An 18,333-nucleotide genomic window follows, 5' to 3' on the forward strand; every position below is an offset into this window, starting at 1 on the left:
TGGGAGCTCCAGCTCTTGCAAACGCCCTAATAAGCAGGATCGGGGGACGGAATCAAAAGCTTTGCGAAAATCCACAAAGCAACAGTATACATGTTGCTTCCGTGACCTCGCCTCCTTAACGATGATCCATAGAGGGAAGGTATGATCGAGGGCAGAGAAATTCCTCCTAAAGCCTGCCTAACTTGATGCTCCATACCCCAGCCTCTTAGCCATAAAGCTGATCTTAACATTTCTCCTTAGATCTTGGCCATTGTGTGGCCAATCATGATAGTCCTGTAGTTTTTTGGATCCATGGGGTCTCCTGCCTTGTGAGCAAGCACGTGTTGCCTTCACGCAAAGTCTTCCGCTCGAAAATCTTCAAGATCTTTTGCTCTCCCATTATGCAACCTTTTTTAGTTCTTGAGTGACATTGGTGGATTAAAGAGGAAAGATGATGTGGGCCGCTGAATGTGTGTCATGTGGGGTATGGGCTGATCCGGCACATCATAAAGTTGTCATGCATAGGCCTTCCAAAGGCTAGGATCTGCGATGAGTGTGGGAGTGTTGGTCCTTTTTTCCTCAACAATGCGCCTCACATTTGAGTTATCCCCGCTCAAGAAGAACTGGTATAACTCTTGTTCTCATCTAGCAAGAAACACACGCTTTTTCTGGAGAGACAACAGTTATGCCATCTTTCTTTACTGAAGGCCTCATTTGTATTTTCTCAAAAAGTAGGTGACAAAACATGGATTAGAATTACAGGTGTTAGCCTTGCTGGATGAGGATGAGGATGAAGAGGGAGATCACATTTTTTATTCTTTTGAGCCAGGATGGAGATTGTTTGAAATGTGACATGCAGGAGCCCAGTGAGAGTAGTTAGTTGCTCCGGAAAGCAGTGGCATGTTGACCCTCCGCCTGATATTGTGACCCATGGATCTTGGTGCTTATGGTTGTATGGTGGATGTCCTATCAGATATCTTCATTGAAATCCCAGTAAGTGGGAGTGGATTGATGCAGCCAATCCTATGAAGAGTCAGCCTTTTTAGCTACATTGTCCGTAATTCTAGGCTCCTTCTACTTGGACAAATTCAGAGGACTCTTACACTCAGGCCGCATTGGGAGAGCTATGACATCACTCCATTGATTCAAAAGAGATTTTGGCATAGACTTTGGCGCTCACACAGGAGGAGTCAGATCTCCCACTTCTTTTGGTTATTCTTACATGGTGGCCTTCCCAGTGGAGAGCTATTTTTGGAGTAGACCCCGCCTGCCCTAAATGCCCAGAAGCTTCTAAGACAGTGCAACATTGCATATGGGGGTGTAGATCTGCTGAGAGGATTTGGGGATCTGTAGCTCAGCTTATGTGCAAATTGAGGAGAGAGACCATTTATGTTACGTGGGGTGCTATTGCTTGACTCACTCAGCCTGGTCCACAAATATTTGAGAGCAGGGATCTGGACACCGCCATAATGATATGTAGAGGTGTAACCCAACGCTGCATGTTACAGGATATTCCTCGTACACAATATTGACCACCTCTGCAGAGGATTGATACTTCTTGGGAGCTTATTGCCAGTATCACAGCTTGGCAGATTTGGAGGGCAAGTTGCACATAGGCTATTGAGGGTACTCAGATATACGACACTCAGTTCATTTGTACTATATGGGGTGGTATTATTCACACTCTAATGGCCATATGGGCTCATATACAAGCACCAGTGCGTGCAAAGCGCACTGTCTTCATGAGGGTGTGGGATCACGGGATCTTTTTCTGAAAGACCCCAACAGAACTCCCTTGGCACCTTTGTGCCCCATATTGGTTGAGATCACCCTACATTTTGGGATGAGGTCTTGCTTTGTTCTGACTTCTAGCCGTGATTTTGTATGGTCTATTCATACTTAGTAGAAGTCTCCTTTTGCTCCCCCCCCCCCCCCCCCTCCCTAAAAAAAAAACACGGATCAGTTTATCTGATTCTCTGGTCAATTTTTGGATGAGGTCTTGCTTTGTTCTGACTTCTAGCCGTGATTTTGTATGGTCTATTCATACTTAGTAGAAGTCTCCTTTTGCTCCCCCCCCCCCCCCCCCCTCCCTAAAAAAAAAACACGGATCAGTTTATCTGATTCTCTGGTCAATTTTGGAGCAAGCCTTTCCATCATTGAATGACTCAAAAGATGACATATCCAAAGTGGTGCACCCTCCCCTGAATATTTCAACAACTCATAGCACATTTGCGTATCTCTGTTGCCTTTCCATTGGCAAGTTTAGCTTCACCAAGTACAATGCTTTTATAGACATTCAAGGATTGGAATCAAGGTGCAAGAAAAGTCATGTACTGGGCTTTTAATTAGTGTCACAGACACTATGATATCTAGATATTTATTCTAACCACTCTAAGAGTAGGTTCTCACACACTTACTCGCTCACTTTTTTTTTTTTTTTTTTTTGTCAAAGCATTGCTGTCTTTACTATATTAAAAATGAATCCCTCAAGGCAAGGGAAAACTTCCTAGGATGATACAAGATAAAAACAGTGAAAAAACAAAACCACTGGCCATCATTGATCTGATGCAAATGGTGTTGAGATATCAAGCTCGTCTAGTGAGGCGGTGGCCACTGATGACCCGCCTGGGGGATAGGCCCCACACTTACACCACTGGCATGGTTGGTGAGATCTTGGGTGATATGCGGCCAATGGGATGACAGGCTGTGTGACAGCCATTCTAGAGACTGGCATAGTTATAGCGCCAGCTCATTTAGTCGGATTCACACTATAGAGAACCCGTGTATGTATTTGGTTGAGTACCTTTCATATTGTGTGTACTCTCATTCTTGTATATGGTGTGTTGAGTGTTGAGTGAAGAAGAAGAAGATTTCAGCCTCTCACCTTGTGTGTTCTCTATTAGGGTTTTGTGAGTGTGTGTGTGTGCGCTTGCAAGAGCTCAAGCTCTCTTCCCCCCTGCATCTTTTCATGGTATCAGAGCCTGGTTCGTGCTAAGGGCTGAGCTGCAACAAGCAAGAGAACCACAGGAAGCGGTACGAGGGTAAGAGCTTCAACTACTCTTCCCTATTTGTGTTGGTGACTACACCCTTGTCGGGAGCTCTACGGGAGGCACCGGCAACGATCTCTGATTGAGGAGCTTTCTTCGCGGGAGTAAAGCTATAGGGCAACTATACTGTTCTATCGGATGTCCTATCGGACAGATTTTCTAGGCCGAAAACGCGTTTCGGGTGCGTCTGGACCTCCGTTTTTCAGAAAGCAGGCGATTTCGAGCACTGCGGGTAAGTCATCGATTCTCTGCAGAACTCTGTTTTAAGAACTGCAGGAAGACAGATTGACTGTGCAGACACTTGGGGTGCTGCAAAGAGGTCTACAGTTGCCATTGGGTGTATGTATGCACATTGAAGTCACTGGTTGTGACATTTGAGAGTACTACAGTACCGCTGTACAAAAATACAGCAGTTTGTGCAGAAAAACCAGAGTGCAGTTTCTGGTAAAATTGTGTGTTTGGCAAGATGTCAAATGATGGGATAACTCAGATTGTGGCTAAGAAGCTTGATAAGAATAACTTCCATGCTTGGAGGTTCAGGTTGACGAATTTCCTGATGGGAAAAGGCTATTGGGACTACATAGAAGGTGAGCATGAAGAGGCACCGGAGATACCGGATATAAATCCGACTGCTACAGATGTGAAAGAGTTTAAAGACTGGAACCAAGGAGCCAGGAAGGTTATGTATTGGCTCTCCATTAGTATACATGACACCATGATTGGGCACATTCAGGATGCCAAGTCTCCCAAGGAGGCGTAGGACACCTTGGTAAAGCTTTATGAAACAAATACCAAGGCACGTAAGATACAGTTGAAGAATGAACTTCATACTGTGGAGATGTCTGTGAATGACTATGCGTTGAAGATAAAGGGTATTGTGGAATCCCTTGCATCTATTGGTGTGTCAGTAGATGATGATGATAAGGTGGAGGTCTGTCTACGTTCAAGACGTCTATTCAGACTCGGGAAAACATTCCCAACTTTACAGATTTGGTGTCTATGCTGATTATGGAAGAGAAGAGCTTGGGTGAAGACCAACAGTCTTCACAAAGCAAAAACAGTTCAGAGCAACAGGCGTTCTACACGAGTTCAGGAAGAGGACGAGGTAGAGGAGGCCGTGGACGCGGTCAAGGAGGTGGCCGAACAGGTAATCAGAATTATGGCCAGCAGCAGCAGCAACAACAACAGTCCCAGAATCAACAACAACAACAACAACACACAGGTGGAAGAGGCAAATTTAGAGGCAGGGGGAGTCAAAGAGGCCGTGGAAATTGGCAAAGGCAATATAATGATGCACGTGAATGCTATTATTGTGGTAAGCCTGGACATGTGCAGGCAGAATGTTATAAGAAGCAGGCTGACATGCAAAATGGGAAAATGCAGCAAAACAACTATGCATCCTCAAGCAGAAATAATGAGGATAATGAAAGGTTGTTTGTTATGCAGCATGTCGTGAATGCCATGTCTGAAAATGTTGATGTAGCACAAAAAGATAATGTATGGTATGTGGATTCAGGCGCTTCGAACCACATGAGTCATGGGGAGTGGTTCAAGGAGATGAAAAACCCGGAAAGACCAGGTTTTGTGGAAACAGGGGATGACACTGCTCATCCAATTGCCCACGTTGGAGATGTGCCATTGTCTATGCAGGATGACAAAGTGAAGTACCTTGCAGATGTACTTCATGTACCGAACATAACAAAGAATCTGGTTTCAGTTGGCCAGATGATTGAGCAGGGTTTGCAGGTTCGGTTTAACCCTGGTGGGTGTTATGTTGAAGATTTCAAAGACAAGTGCAGGTTGGTTGCAAAAGGCAACAGAGTGGGCAGAATGTTTACTTTGAATGTAGACATGCCTGAAATGAGTGCTGCGATGTTTGCAAATGGTTCAGGAATTGTTGCAGACACAGACATCTGGCATAAAAGGATTGGACATGTAAATGTGCAGAGATTGAAGTCTATGCAGACAAAAGGAATTGTGACAGGACTGCCAAAATTTAAAGTGGAAGGTATGCAGAAAATATGTGAAGCATGCCAATTTGGGAAGCAAACAAAGCATGTGTTTCCACGTAACAGATATGTGAGCAGAAATGCACTAGATGTTGTGCATTCAGATGTATGGGGTCCTACGAAGACCATATCTATGGGAGACTGCAGGTATTATGTGACTTTCATTGATGACCACACAAGGAAAGTGTGGGTATATTTCATGAAAGAGAAGAGTGAGGTGTTCACTCACTTTCAGAATTTTAGAGTTTTGGTTGAAAAGCAAACAGGGAAATATGTAAAGTGCCTAAGGTCAGATGGAGGGGGAGAGTACTTCTCCAATGAGTTCTCTGAATTTTTGAAGAAGAATGGTATTCGAAGACAGTTTACATGCAGATACACTCCGCAGCAAAATGGAGTTGCTGAGCGGAAAAACAGACACATTGCTGAGATTGCGCGAGCATTGATGGAAGAGAAGAATATGCCGCATTGCTATTGGGCTGAGGCTGTTTCTACAGCAATATACATCATGAACAGGACTCCAACTGCAGCCATACATGATGTAACTCCAGAGAAGAGGTTTACTGGCAGAAAACCAGATTTGTCTCATCTGAAAGTCTTTGGATGCATTGCATATGTACATGTGCCAGATGAGCTGAGAACTAAGCTAGATCCAAAAGCTGAAAAATGTGTGTTTATTGGATACTCCCTTGAGCAAAAGGGATACAGGTGTTATAACCCTGCTACACATGAGTTGAGGGTAAGCAGGGATGTTGTCTTTGATGAGATGAGCAGCTGGTATGCTGCTGAAAAAGAAGCTGTTGGGGCTGATGTGAGTGGAAGTGTGGTTGCACAGAATGCAGGTCAGCAATCACAGTCTTTGAGTGGACCAGGAGAGTCCTCATCTAGTGGGTCTATTGATAGACCATGGAGTGGCAGGCTGCGTCATAATACCAACCCTGCAAATGTGATTAGTGCATCACGTGAAGGAAAAGAGAAAGTGGTTGAGCCCCTTGGTATGCCTGACATTTCTGCAGGGCATTCTCATGTTGATGGAGAGTCTAGTGGCTCAGATATGAGCCTTGATGAGGAGCTTGGGATCCCAGCTATGAGAACACCTGGTATAAAGAAGGCTATGGAGGCCATGAATGAAAAGCTGCGAAGATCAGGGAGAGTGAAGAACCCTGTGCAGAGATTTACATATGATGGTTATGTGGTATGCATATATGGCAAAGGTTGTGCAGGTTGTTGAGCCCACATGCATTGATGAGGCTATTGGAAATGTGTGTTGGGAGAAAGCTATGGACGAGGAGATGGATGCACTATATGGAAATGAGACTTGGGATTTAGTGCAATTGCCTGAAGGCAAGAAAGCCATTGGATGCAAGTGGGTGTACAAAGTTAAACATAACAGTGATGGAAGCATAAACAGGTACAAGGCTAGATTGGTAGCCAAAGGATATGCGCAGACATATGGGATTGATTATGAGGAAACTTTCAGCCCAGTTGCCAAGATGGCAACGGTGAGATTTGTGATAGCAGTGGCTGCGTCAAAGCAATGGTCTTGGTCACATTGGTCCTACAAGGAATAAGCATAACAAATTTGCTAAACCTATCAACAATAGTTAAGCACTGCGTATTACGCTTACTCGGACTTGGAGGCAGATTCGTGACAAAGTCCATGGAAATGTCTTGGAAAGGACCCTCAGGAATTGGCAAGGGTTGTAACAACCCTATCTTCTTTCCACGAGGAGCTTTCACCTTTTGACAAATGTCACAGCGTTGTACATATGTAAACACATCACGCCTCATCTTTATCCAATAGTATTGCCGTTCTAATTTCTCCAGAGTCGAATTCATGCCCCTATGACCACCTGTAATGGCATCATGGGCATCATGGAGAAGAGCTGCCCTGAACGACTTCATGACACACAGTCGGCCTTTGTAGGAAAGAAGTCAGAATTTTATCTGTTCCAGGTGCATTACTTGGGATATATAATTAGTGCTAAAGGCATTCGACTTGATCCGGCTAAAGTGGCCAAGATTGTCAATTGGGAAGTACCTCAGACAGCCTATGACATCAGATCATTTGTGGGTATATGCCAGGCATATTCCACCCACATCGACAAGTTTTTTGACCTCTCGGCAGATCTCACCGATTCCATTGCCTTGGAAAGGCGATACGGAAACTTGCTCGGGGGTTCCGAGCCTGGCAGGAGGTTAATCCTGTGATCCTCCGGTCTGGACGGGGGCAGCTGGGGAGGAAGGCTGTCCCGAAGAAAAATCTTCTGGAACTTTTCGTGGAGAACCGAGTACTTCTTGGAAGCACCGGCCACCATCTGGGCTGTCTGGATGTAAATCATCGCACACTGTGCGCCTTTCTTGACTGCTCGCTTAGCCTGCAAGTGGCTTAGGAGCGGAAAGTTCGGAATTCCTAGCTCACACTTAATGGTCACCGGGGCGTTTGACACATTTCGATTGATCTGGAATGTGTGCATGTCCCACTTGACATCAGGGAGAAACTTGTGAAACCACTGAATACCCAAAATTATGTCTGCTCCTATAAGAGGGGCAACCATAAAGTCACGCACAAACTCTATGCCCTGAATCACTAACTTAGCACCTAGAGCTTCATACTTGACGCTCGTTGTCATACCTATGCTAAAACCCTCAACCTGTTTGTCCACCGAAGTCAGCTCGAAACGGGCACGCCTAGTGGCCTATTCCGTGACCACATCCTCCGTGCTGCCGCTATCAAACAAAACAACGACTCTCTGGCCACCTAGACCACATAGGCCATTGCAAAAGCCTTAGAATATTATTCAGTATTTTATCATATTTTCTTCAGCATTATTGCCATTATTTTCATCATAAACAAGTCGTGTAGCATGATATGCTATAGTCGGCCAGCTTTACACCGAGCCGACCAGCCAATTGCTCATATAAATATCATAGGATTTGATATTGTCGTACGCCATGACCCCATTGTAATCCTTAGTCCCAAGATATGTCCGGCATGAGGTACGTAGGTCATTCCTCAGCCTTAAGAGTGTCAGTCAGTTATCAGTCAGTCAAGTCCCTTAACCCACTTGGAGAGAATCATTCATTAATGTAGAGTCAGTAGAAGCCTTCGGCTTTGCATCAAATCATGGCTGCATTTGCATATCATTCATCCCATATGCACATAGACCACATAAACCATTGCAAAAGCCTTAGAATATTATTCACATTTTATCGTATTTTCTAGCATTTTCCCACATTATTTCAGCTTTATTACCATTATTTTCATCATAAACAAGTCATGTAGCATGATATGCTACAGTCGGCCAGCTTTACAGCCAGCCGACCAGCCACTTGCTCATATAAATAGCATAGCTTGCATCTCATATCTCATGATCCTCATCTAAGCGATTCAGTCCACAGCATCTTGGAGCATAATCGGTTGATCATATAGAGCATACATCATCAAAACGCAGCCAGAAATCAGCCAAGGAAAGAAACGCATCAGCCCTTGCGTTTTCAGCACTTTTGCAGTTTTCAGCATTCACATATCACATCGTTTGCTACAGCCATCTCAGTGAAGGTAAACGCAGCATTGTTCATTCATTCATAGTGCATAAACTCAGCCTAGAACAGTCCCAAAGCAGCCCCTTTTCTCAGCCTTAGTTTGCAGCCTTCCTACATTCCATTGGAAAAGTGCATTGGCATTGAGATCGATCATCCTTGGTGCTTCTACAGCCGGGTACAGTTGAGCTCGACTCTTGGTCTTTCAAAGGTCTTGTGTTTGGTTTATCTACAGTCCCAAGTCAGTCATACATTCATTCTCTTCAAAGATAATAAAGCAAATACTCCTAGCAATAGGAGAGGTCCCTTCAGTGGGTAATTTGGGACCCAATAAGGTGTACGGATCTATCTCTCTCTCATCTCTTAAAGTTTGAGGTGATGAAGTGGATTGCTAAAGACTCGCGAAACTCATGATAAAGACGGCGGTGTGAGACTGTGTGATGGGATCCTTCATCTACGCATAATTCCACTGCATGTTACATTGGTATCAAATTCAGCTTGTGCACACACACCGCATCCTAGCGTGAGAGCATCCTTGGATGGTCATACTTCGCTCCGGCACGACCACCGACTTCAGTAACATGTCTACAGAGGAGAGTACACATCAGCAGGAAGACGTCTCCCTCTTAGGAGACCATGCTCTTCCTCCTACTACAGATACCATAGCTCTACTCCGAGCACAAAACCAGCTTCTTATGGAGCGTCTCTAACTCTTGGAGGCAACAATAGCACAACCCACTCCTCCAGTTACCCCTGACTTCGTCACCGTCTTCTTTCAGATGGAACAACAAAGACGAGACGATGAGGCCAGACGGCGGAAAGAAAAAGAAGACAGACGAGACTATGTGGAAGCCCAACGCAGGCTTGAAGAAGATTGGTGTCAGGCTGAACTCGCCGCTCGGGAGCACCAACAAGAGCTCGATCGAGAGAGAATGTTACTCGAACACCAACGGGAAAAGGAGGCCTTGCATCTAAAATTTCAGCACACCCTCTCTTTATCCATAGGTGCTACCAGCCAGAATTCGCGCCATCAACAACCGTCATCCGAACTCAATCGAATTTTAGTAAGTATGATCGTAAGTGTGATCATTTAGCTAATTTATTCATCAATTTAATGCTTATTTTCAATTGGCAAAGTTAATAGATGCTCAAGACAAAGTCCACATAGCAGCTCCCTACCTCACTAGTGAGGCAGTCACTTGGTGGCAGCATTGTAGTATTCATACATACCATATCACAGGTATCACAGCTTTTCGCTGGGATACCTTTGTCCATGACCTAAAGACCAGATTTCTCTCCCCCCAGTATTTGACCAACCTGGCAGATGAGTTCTACGGACTCGAATAGAACGGGTCACGGCTGCTTCAGTTTTCTGGTAAGGTTATAACTTTAGCACAACAGTTAGGGTTATTTGAGCAGGCCAAGATGGATCAATTCATTCGTGGATTAGATCCTAACATCCGGTTCACAGTTTGTAACTTTGAACCCAACACATATAACCGGGCTTTGACTCTGGCTCAAAATGAGGAAATGAAGATGAACGGAGGCAAGCCTAAGCAACCGCAGTCTAGTACCAAACCCCAATAGCAGCCATTTGCTTCGTAATGAGGGAAAGGTAATGTGTCTTCTAAAGATGCTAAGAAGGACGACAGCTCTAGTTTAGGGGGTAAGAAGGATAACCAATCCAAATAAGAAAACCCCTGGGGAAAAGACTAAAGCAGGCATCACTGGAGGCTATCTTCCTCCAAAGGAGCAAAGGAAGTACCATTCAGAGAACATATGTTTTTTCTGTCATACCATTGGGCATGGTAAGAAGGATTATCAGAAATGGCAAACGGAGCAAGCCTCCAAACCACCTTCTTCCACAGTTGCCACAGCATCTCCTGCTCCTCCAGCCCCACCTACTACCACCAACGCAGTCTAGCTTTTACCTTATATGCATCCTATGCCATCCATGGTATTTGATGCTAAGCAAGAGGGTGAAAGTGAGGCTGCATAGAAAAGCCTCATCCGAGCTTATGGCTCTGCCAAGGGCCGCCAGTTTGTAGTCCTATTTGACATGGGTAGTTCTGAGGATGCCATCTCTCCCCAGTTGGCTACCAAAATGAGTTGTACATTAGTTCCTATCATTTGGATGTGGACGGGTTTACACGTGGTCTTTGCACCCATATTTCTCAAAAGGCACAACAGTTTCCCTTTGTAGTTCAAAAGATCTCATTCCAACGAGATTTCATTGTCTCGCCTCTTTTGGGGTGTGACATGATCTTAGGAATCCAGTGGTTTCGTCAGCATGAGCCTATTCCTGATTAGGGGCAGTCACATAAAGCAAGCTTTTTAGCATCCTTGGATATACGCACGCTTTAGGACGTTGTGGAAGATGCAGGGAATGTGTTTATAGTTATTCCGCTGTGTATTCATGCTCTGTCTAGTATTTGAAGTGTTGATCTATGTTCCGGGTCCCCCGACTTGTGACAACACCAATGAAGGATCACACCCTATCACATGGGTCATGACTCATCACCAAAGGACACATCTCTTCAAAGGGACACAGGATTACATTTGGATAAGATAACTATAGCTAGCATGTATAATCATCTACTACCACCACCTTGGATTCATGCACATGGTAACACTATATGGGGTATGCAAAAGAGTGGAAGATGGTGGAAAAAACAAGTTCGGGTATATGGAATAACAAGCTGCCTCTAAAGCAAAGATTATTTCTTTGGCGCTGTTTGGTGGGTGTCCTCGTTGCGGAGATGCTTACTAAAAGACGGATAGCTGGAGCCACTTGCTGTAGATGTGGAGCTCGGTCTGAAACTGTTCCACATCTGTTATGGCATTGTTTAAAGACAAGAGAGTTTCTTCGAAGATTGCCTAATGATATCTCAGGTCGCTTCCCTAGCAAGCGATATGGCAAGCATTTCTAGAAAATGGGGAGCTTAAAAGCCCATTATCATTTTAGCTTTTAGTTGTTATTTATCATTGCTTCTAGTCTTGCTTAATCTTTTCTTTAATAGGGAAATGATTTATTTTTGCTAGTCTAGTTGTAAGTGCTAGCCTTCATCATGGCTGAGTCTGCTCTTCACCTCCGGAGAAGTGATAGAAACTCAGCTTGTTGGCCGCTGTATAAAAATTGTGTCCTCTTGGTTGGGACAAATGTTTTTATACGTAAACCTGCACCTACTCTGGGGCATTGATGACGTGAGTAGGGATGTCGTAGCACCTAGTCCATGCTATGCATGATGAAGTTGGTGATCTTATACTTCATGATTGGACAATCTTTGAGGTAAAGCTCGCACTTTTTGTATTCTTGTCTTTACTTCTTTTGTTTTAGTGAATTAGTCATTTAAAATTTGTTTTTGCTAATTAGTTATTAAATTGTTAGAAATTCTTTTGTTGTGGTTCAATAAAGAATTTGTTTGTATGTATGTGGGCGTGTGTGATTTAGTTATGTGTTTGTCTATTTTTGCAAGTTATTATTACTTTTTTTTTCTCGTGTCTCTATTAAGTTATTTTTAAAAAATTTATTTAATTTTTTTAAATTTTGTTTGTTTTTGGTGATTCTCTTTTGTCTTTTTAAAATTTTTCGTAAGTTCAGATTCATCTAGCTTTATGATGGTATATACATATTTCTAGATATTTGGGAATGGTGTGCCCAACTCTCTCGATTTTGATTTCTTCTTCCTATGGACTAGATATTGGGCTTTATGGACAATATAGAAGATGAGAAACAATGCTATGTTTGGGCACATGCCTCTACGGGCATATGCTTAGATGAATTTGCGACAATCCCTCCATGACTGCTTACAGTTGGAGGACATGGTTTTTAGTTAGTTCGAGGTGTTTTTCCACTGCTTCTGAAGTTCTTTGAACATGGACTTGCCTTGAGTTCATCTCCTATATTGTACATAAGTCATTGTTAATAGAAGCATGGTTTTCACGAAAAGGAAAGAAAAAAGTGTGTGTGTGTGTGTGTGTGTGTGTGTGTGTGTGTGAGAGAGAGAGAGAGAGAGAGAGAGAGAGAGAACGATATATTAACGTCTACGAGAGGCCAAAGTTGGCCTATGAGACAAAAAATAATACAACTGTGTTCTTCCGGTCATCGGAAGAAAAGAAACAAAAGAAAAAGTGTGCATGTGTCTGGATACAACTGTGAATCATCATGGATCGGTGGAGCCCATATACAAACAATATAAGGGGGGTGGGGATGTGGATGGAGTGCTAAGGCAAGATGCATCTCTATATGCTGAAGGGGTAGTACAAGCATGCTATGCAGATCTATGTCTAACTCCATCCAGTACCATAAGAGGGATATTGCTGAGGCTGTGAATGGCATGAACATGTACCCTGAGTCTGAATGAAAGAGAGCAAGCTCCATTAGCGTATGCGGAAGGCCAAAATGGCCTTTGAGACCGAATACATAAGATAAAGACCATAGCGGTCTAAGCCAGTTTTGCAATCCAGAACATTAAACCAAACTAAAAAGAATAATCCTAGAGATTATCATCTATTACACCACTACAAGATGGTGTAGTTGTAGTAGGTGGCAGGTGTGCTACTGGTAAGGTTTTGTCAGTAGCTGTTAGCAGTTGAGAGAGAGAGAGTTTTGTTCACGTCTACGAAAGACCCAAGGGTCGGTCTATGAGACCAAAAGTAATGTACATGCAAACTGTGCATAATGGTATGCCAACAAACCATATGAGAGAGAGCGAGAGAGAGAGACATCATTTAACAAAAAAGAATTTTAAAACAGACAATTCCATACTAATTGATTGGAAGAAAAAAACTGTAATGCAAAGGCGTGTGTCAAGGATAAGGGGTGGAAACATACTTACATGTGCACATAGCACCACTAGAGAGTCAAGACCTACAGTGTGTGCACAAGGGTTACCTACCAGATATAGCCAAAATGTCATGTTGTCATGAGCCTGCACAGTAAGTAGCATGGCCAATAGCAGGGTCGCTAAAAGTTGTTCAAGGAGGTAGATTGCCCCTGGTTGTATGCTTCTTTTGTAACCAGTATGCGAATTGGAAAAAAAAACTCCTTTTCATGAAGTTTTCTTGGGGGGCTGTAGAGTGGAGGTTGGGGGGGGAGGTGGGGGTGTGCTGCAAAGTGATACAGGTCAGTTCGAAGTGTAGCGGATGAGCAAAACTTACCATGTTTCTCTCAACTTCTGTTATATTTTGGCAGGTCACAGTTGTTCTGTTGAACATATTGTGTATTGGTTTGATTGGAGTTTCAAGAGTCACCTATCCACTTTGGTATGCAATCCCCGTCTTCTCCCTGTATTTTGCCAGCCTAGGAGGGGTAGCACTCCTTGATAATCTTTTGGGCTGGCAGTGATTAATAATGGGAGAGTTTTATCACTCCCTCACAGGGTGTACCCACTGAAAAATTTGTAAGCTATCCTTCTCCTTCTCCTTCTCCACTTAGTCCCTCTTAAAATTCACCATCCAGATGATGACACGAGTTTTGATCCTCAGACAGACATGTGTGTGTGCGTGCACACGTGCGTGCATGTGCATGCATACCTCCCAACAAAAAAAGGAGATTGTACGCGCGATTCTCCCTAAAAAGACAACGAATAAAATGCGCTTTTTCCTACTGCTGCATGCAATTGCATCATTGAACCATTGGATGGTGCTCCCACTCCATCTCTGATCCTGTGTTTGGATGGGACCCCAATTTGGCTTCATTGGCCCCCGGTTGTAATCTTGTGTGGGATGATGTGCTTGGCTGACACGAGATCTGCCTCCTGTGGCAAAGCATTGGTTTATGGACAGGTTTATCATTAATTCATTGACATCAATAATTTCCTTTGTGGGAGTGATAAAACTCTGTATCAATGCATTTAATGTATATAAAAAAATACCTTAATAAAATGTTTTTTGTTTTGATCATGGAAACTGGTGAGAGTTGGCATGCCAGCTCTTGGGAACAAGCATGCACCACACTTCGTTTCTTATTCATGACACTCGGAATTTTAATTTTATGTTTTTAGTGAAGAGCTCCTTTTTTTTTTAACAATATGGGTTTAAATAAACCTAACGAGCCCACTACAAACTTGAAATGTGAATAGCCTCCTTTTCTTCTTGCTTAAAAAGGCTTTCCTTTTTGGCGTATGAGGTGCACTCCAGACTTAGGATCCCTCTAGTTTTATTTACTCTTTTTTTTCTAGGATCCCTCTGTAGTCCATGCAAGGCTTTACAATCAACTTGTTTTTGTGTGCCTTCGTAAAAAGCAAGCTGTACAGATGTGTTCCTTTTCAGCCTAATGGCCTATAGAAGAAATAGGTTGAAAATCTCTCTCTCTCTCTCTCTACAAAGACTAGGTTATCTCGATGTCTTCATGTTCCATGCTAAGAGGATAGCCTTTGGCGAGTTTAAAGAGTATCATCCCATAGACTGAGGATAGAGACTAGCAGAACTGAGCAGATACCCAGAGAGGACATGACATGTAGAGTCTGTCAGACAGGGGTTGAGTTGGAGGAGCACTATGTTTGCTTGTGCCTAGTCTACTATGAGATCAAAGGAAGATTTCACTGCAATTCCGAGAGGGCTTTGAACCCTTATCCTAGACCATGGAGTACCTAGGTCAAATGTGCCTGGACTCTTCCTACTAGAGCTCAGCCGACACAAAGAGTCACTACTCAGAGATCCTTGCCCCCAACACTCCTCTTAGCTTACCATCACTAGTTTTTTCTAGCATAGAGGAGTGGATAGGGAGGCATGAGAACCCACCACAATGGATACGGGAGCCTATATCACAGTGCCCCCCCACATGTTGCACTGTTATAAGTTAAAATTTCTAAATATGTAATGACTACAAATTACTCTAGGTTTGATATTTTAAAAATATGATGTAGGCTAGAAAGATTTTAAAAAATATTTTTTAAAAAGATAATATGCAAGGAAGCTATCAATTTGTTGGGTTTTAAAGAAAAATCTTTATGAGTCCTATACACGTAATTATGATTAAGCTTTCTTTTTAATGGGCATTAGCAATGTTTTCTAAATGTGTAATCATGATATGTTAACATGAGTTTAAGGTTTCCTTTAAAAATTTGTGATGGTGATGTGGGCCATGAAGAGAAAATCTCAAGGATGATGTCTTAAGAGGAAGACTTTTGTAGGTTTTATAAACCTTAAGCATTGTAGAATGTTGCATTGAGAGACGATACCAATTCAAGTTCTATGAATCTTAGCAAACTACTGTGCTTAGGTAGTAGCTTTTTGAAAGACAAAAATTGAAGCCAAGTTAACCTATATAGAGAGTGTTTATTGCCTATTGTTGTAGGGTCTTTGGCATCTTGGCTCAGTGAAATCATACAACTTTTTCATTGATAGTGTACAACTTCACACTCTTTGCATCACAAAAACGGATCAACATACAAACTTTAATTGTATGATACATTTAAAAACATAAAAATTCTAACATGTAGACATAAAGCATACATGTAAAGGCCAAACCACATAACCTACACACAAGAGTATGCAAATATATATGATAGCAAGATGCTTCAAAGTAGGCAGTACTCGCATCAAAATCATTCTTAAGCGTTCCCATTCGCGTACCATGTGAGAAATTTCTAGGGGTTTCTAGGCTACATCCTCTGGAAGGGGTCTTTCGAAAAAAAAAGGCATGAGATATCATTATCAGTGCATGTTTTTTTAATGATCATATGTTTAGTTGATTTTCTACTAGTGTTTTGTATTCTCTCTCTCTCTCTCTCTCTCTCACACACACACACACACACACACACACACACAGAGCACAGTCTTTTGTTTAAATTAAAAAAACCTCTCTCTCTCTCTCTCTCTCTCTCTCTCTCTCTCTCTCACGCACGCGCACACACACACAACACGATCTTTTGCTTAAATTAAACTCCCCCCCTCTCTCTCTCTCTCATTACTAGTGCAAAATTTTTTAATGATCATATGTTTAGTTGATTTCTACTAGTGTTTTGTATTCTCACTCTCTCTCACTCTCTCTCTCTCTCTCTCTCTCTCACACACACACACACACACACACACACACACACACATATATCACAATCTTTTGTTTAAATTTAAAAAACCTCTCTCTCTCTCTCTCTCTCTCTCTCTCTCTCACATTATCAGTGCATATTTTTTTAATGATCATATGTTTAGTTGATTTTCTACAGGAGTTTTGTATTCTCTCTCTCTCTCTCTCTCTCTCTCTCTCTCTCTCTCACACACACACACACACACACACACACATAGAGCACAATCTTTTGTTTAAATTAAAAAACCTTCTCTCTCTCTCTCTCTCTCTCTCTCTCTCTCTCTCTCTCTCTCTCTCTCTCTCTAACACACACACACACACACACATACACACACATGCACACACACAGATTGCTTAAATTAAAAAATCCTCTCTCTCTCTCTCTCTCTCTCTCTCTCTCTCTCTCTCTCTCTCTCTCTCTCTCTCTCTCTCACATTATAATTTTTTTATTTTCATCGTATGTATTTCAAATTTTCTCTTTTAGTTTTCTAAAATTTTAGCTTTCAACTTTGAATTATGGCATCGTAAGATACGAGAAGAACAAGTTCGTGCTTAACAATGTAAGTCCAATGCTTCATCTTATGCAATGCTGTAATAGACGATACGCTCTCTACACTTTCAATATTGAAGGCATTTAACGAGAAAAGGGCATGTTTTCCTATGATTATAAATTTTGGAGATAATTTTACCACCTCTTCACTAATACACTTTGTATGGTCTTTTTTTTCCCCACTCACATTACAAAGAGCGCGCATCTTTTTTGTTGTTGACACACACACACACACACACACACACACACATATGTATATATACATATATACATATATACATATACATATACATACACACACACACACACACACACACACACACACACACACACACACACACATATAGTTTTTTTATTTAAAAAAATTAGATGATTTTTATTACATGAGGGTTTATATATATAAATTTCCTCATATATATATCAATTTCTCAACCTGCATTTTAATTTCAACATTATTACGATTTCTTGCAGGCACATCACTTTGCCAAAACGTAGTAGTATCCAATTTGAGGTAGATTTGCAAAACCATATCTTTTGAGACTTAGTTATTCTTAAAATGTTACATTCTCATTTTCACTTTTGCACAATATTGCTATTAATCTTTCTTAACTAAGACAACCATATCTTTTGAGACTTATTTATTCTTAAAATCTTATATACTCTTTTGCACAATACTACTATTAATCTTTCTTAACTAAGACAACCGCTACCCTCAAAGAACTGATTAGTTGTTTCCTGTCATTTTGTAGCCATTTATATAGAACTCATTAGTTGTTTCCTCTCATTTTGTAGTGATGTGTGGACATAGGCTAATAATGACTCTTTCAAGTGTGTGTAGGTGACCTTATCATGTCACTTTACTTGTGCTTCACTCATTCTCATCATCAATCTACTTTGAGTATTATGCTTCTCTCTATATCTACTTTCTTATTGTATCTATGTGTGTTGCTACTTTGTCTTCACTCTAACAATTGATATCAAAGTAGGTTCTCTTGGCTCTCACTCCCTCATCATCACCTCCCTCGAGCTACTCTTCTAATTGTCTTAGATTGGGCTATTCTCTTAGGTGGAGAAGGTATACTCTATAGTGTGTTATTAACTTGTTAATCAAATTTTACGCGTTCCGAGGCATTCTGTGCATGTTTCGAGGCTCATTCGCATGTTGTAAGGTTTCTACAA

The 18,333-nt window shown here is 42.1% G+C and overlaps 1 protein-coding gene across 4 annotated transcripts in view; it reads left to right on the forward strand.

Moving 5' to 3' along the window:
• The window catches only part of LOC147614873 (sodium/calcium exchanger NCL1-like), a 47,339-nt gene extending 32,878 nt beyond the window's left edge, over positions 1-14,461 (forward strand). Inside the window, exon 12 of one of the 4 annotated variants that reach the window (XM_086780200.1) lies at positions 12,274-12,444. In XM_086780200.1, coding sequence (XP_086636326.1) covers positions 12,274-12,378 — 105 coding nt within the window. In that variant the 3' untranslated portion in view covers positions 12,379-12,444. Of the gene's footprint in view, positions 1-12,273; positions 12,445-13,769 lie in introns of those variants that run through there. The other 3 variants (XM_086780202.1, XM_086780201.1, XM_086780199.1) reach the window with 3 other exon arrangements.
• The last annotated feature ends 3,872 nt before the right edge of the window (positions 14,462-18,333 follow it).

This window comes from Cibotium barometz, chromosome 41 (genome assembly GCF_041138505.1).
Source record: "Cibotium barometz isolate CiBa-2024 chromosome 41, ASM4113850v1, whole genome shotgun sequence".
Classification (NCBI taxonomy): domain Eukaryota; kingdom Viridiplantae; phylum Streptophyta; class Polypodiopsida; order Cyatheales; family Cibotiaceae; genus Cibotium; species Cibotium barometz.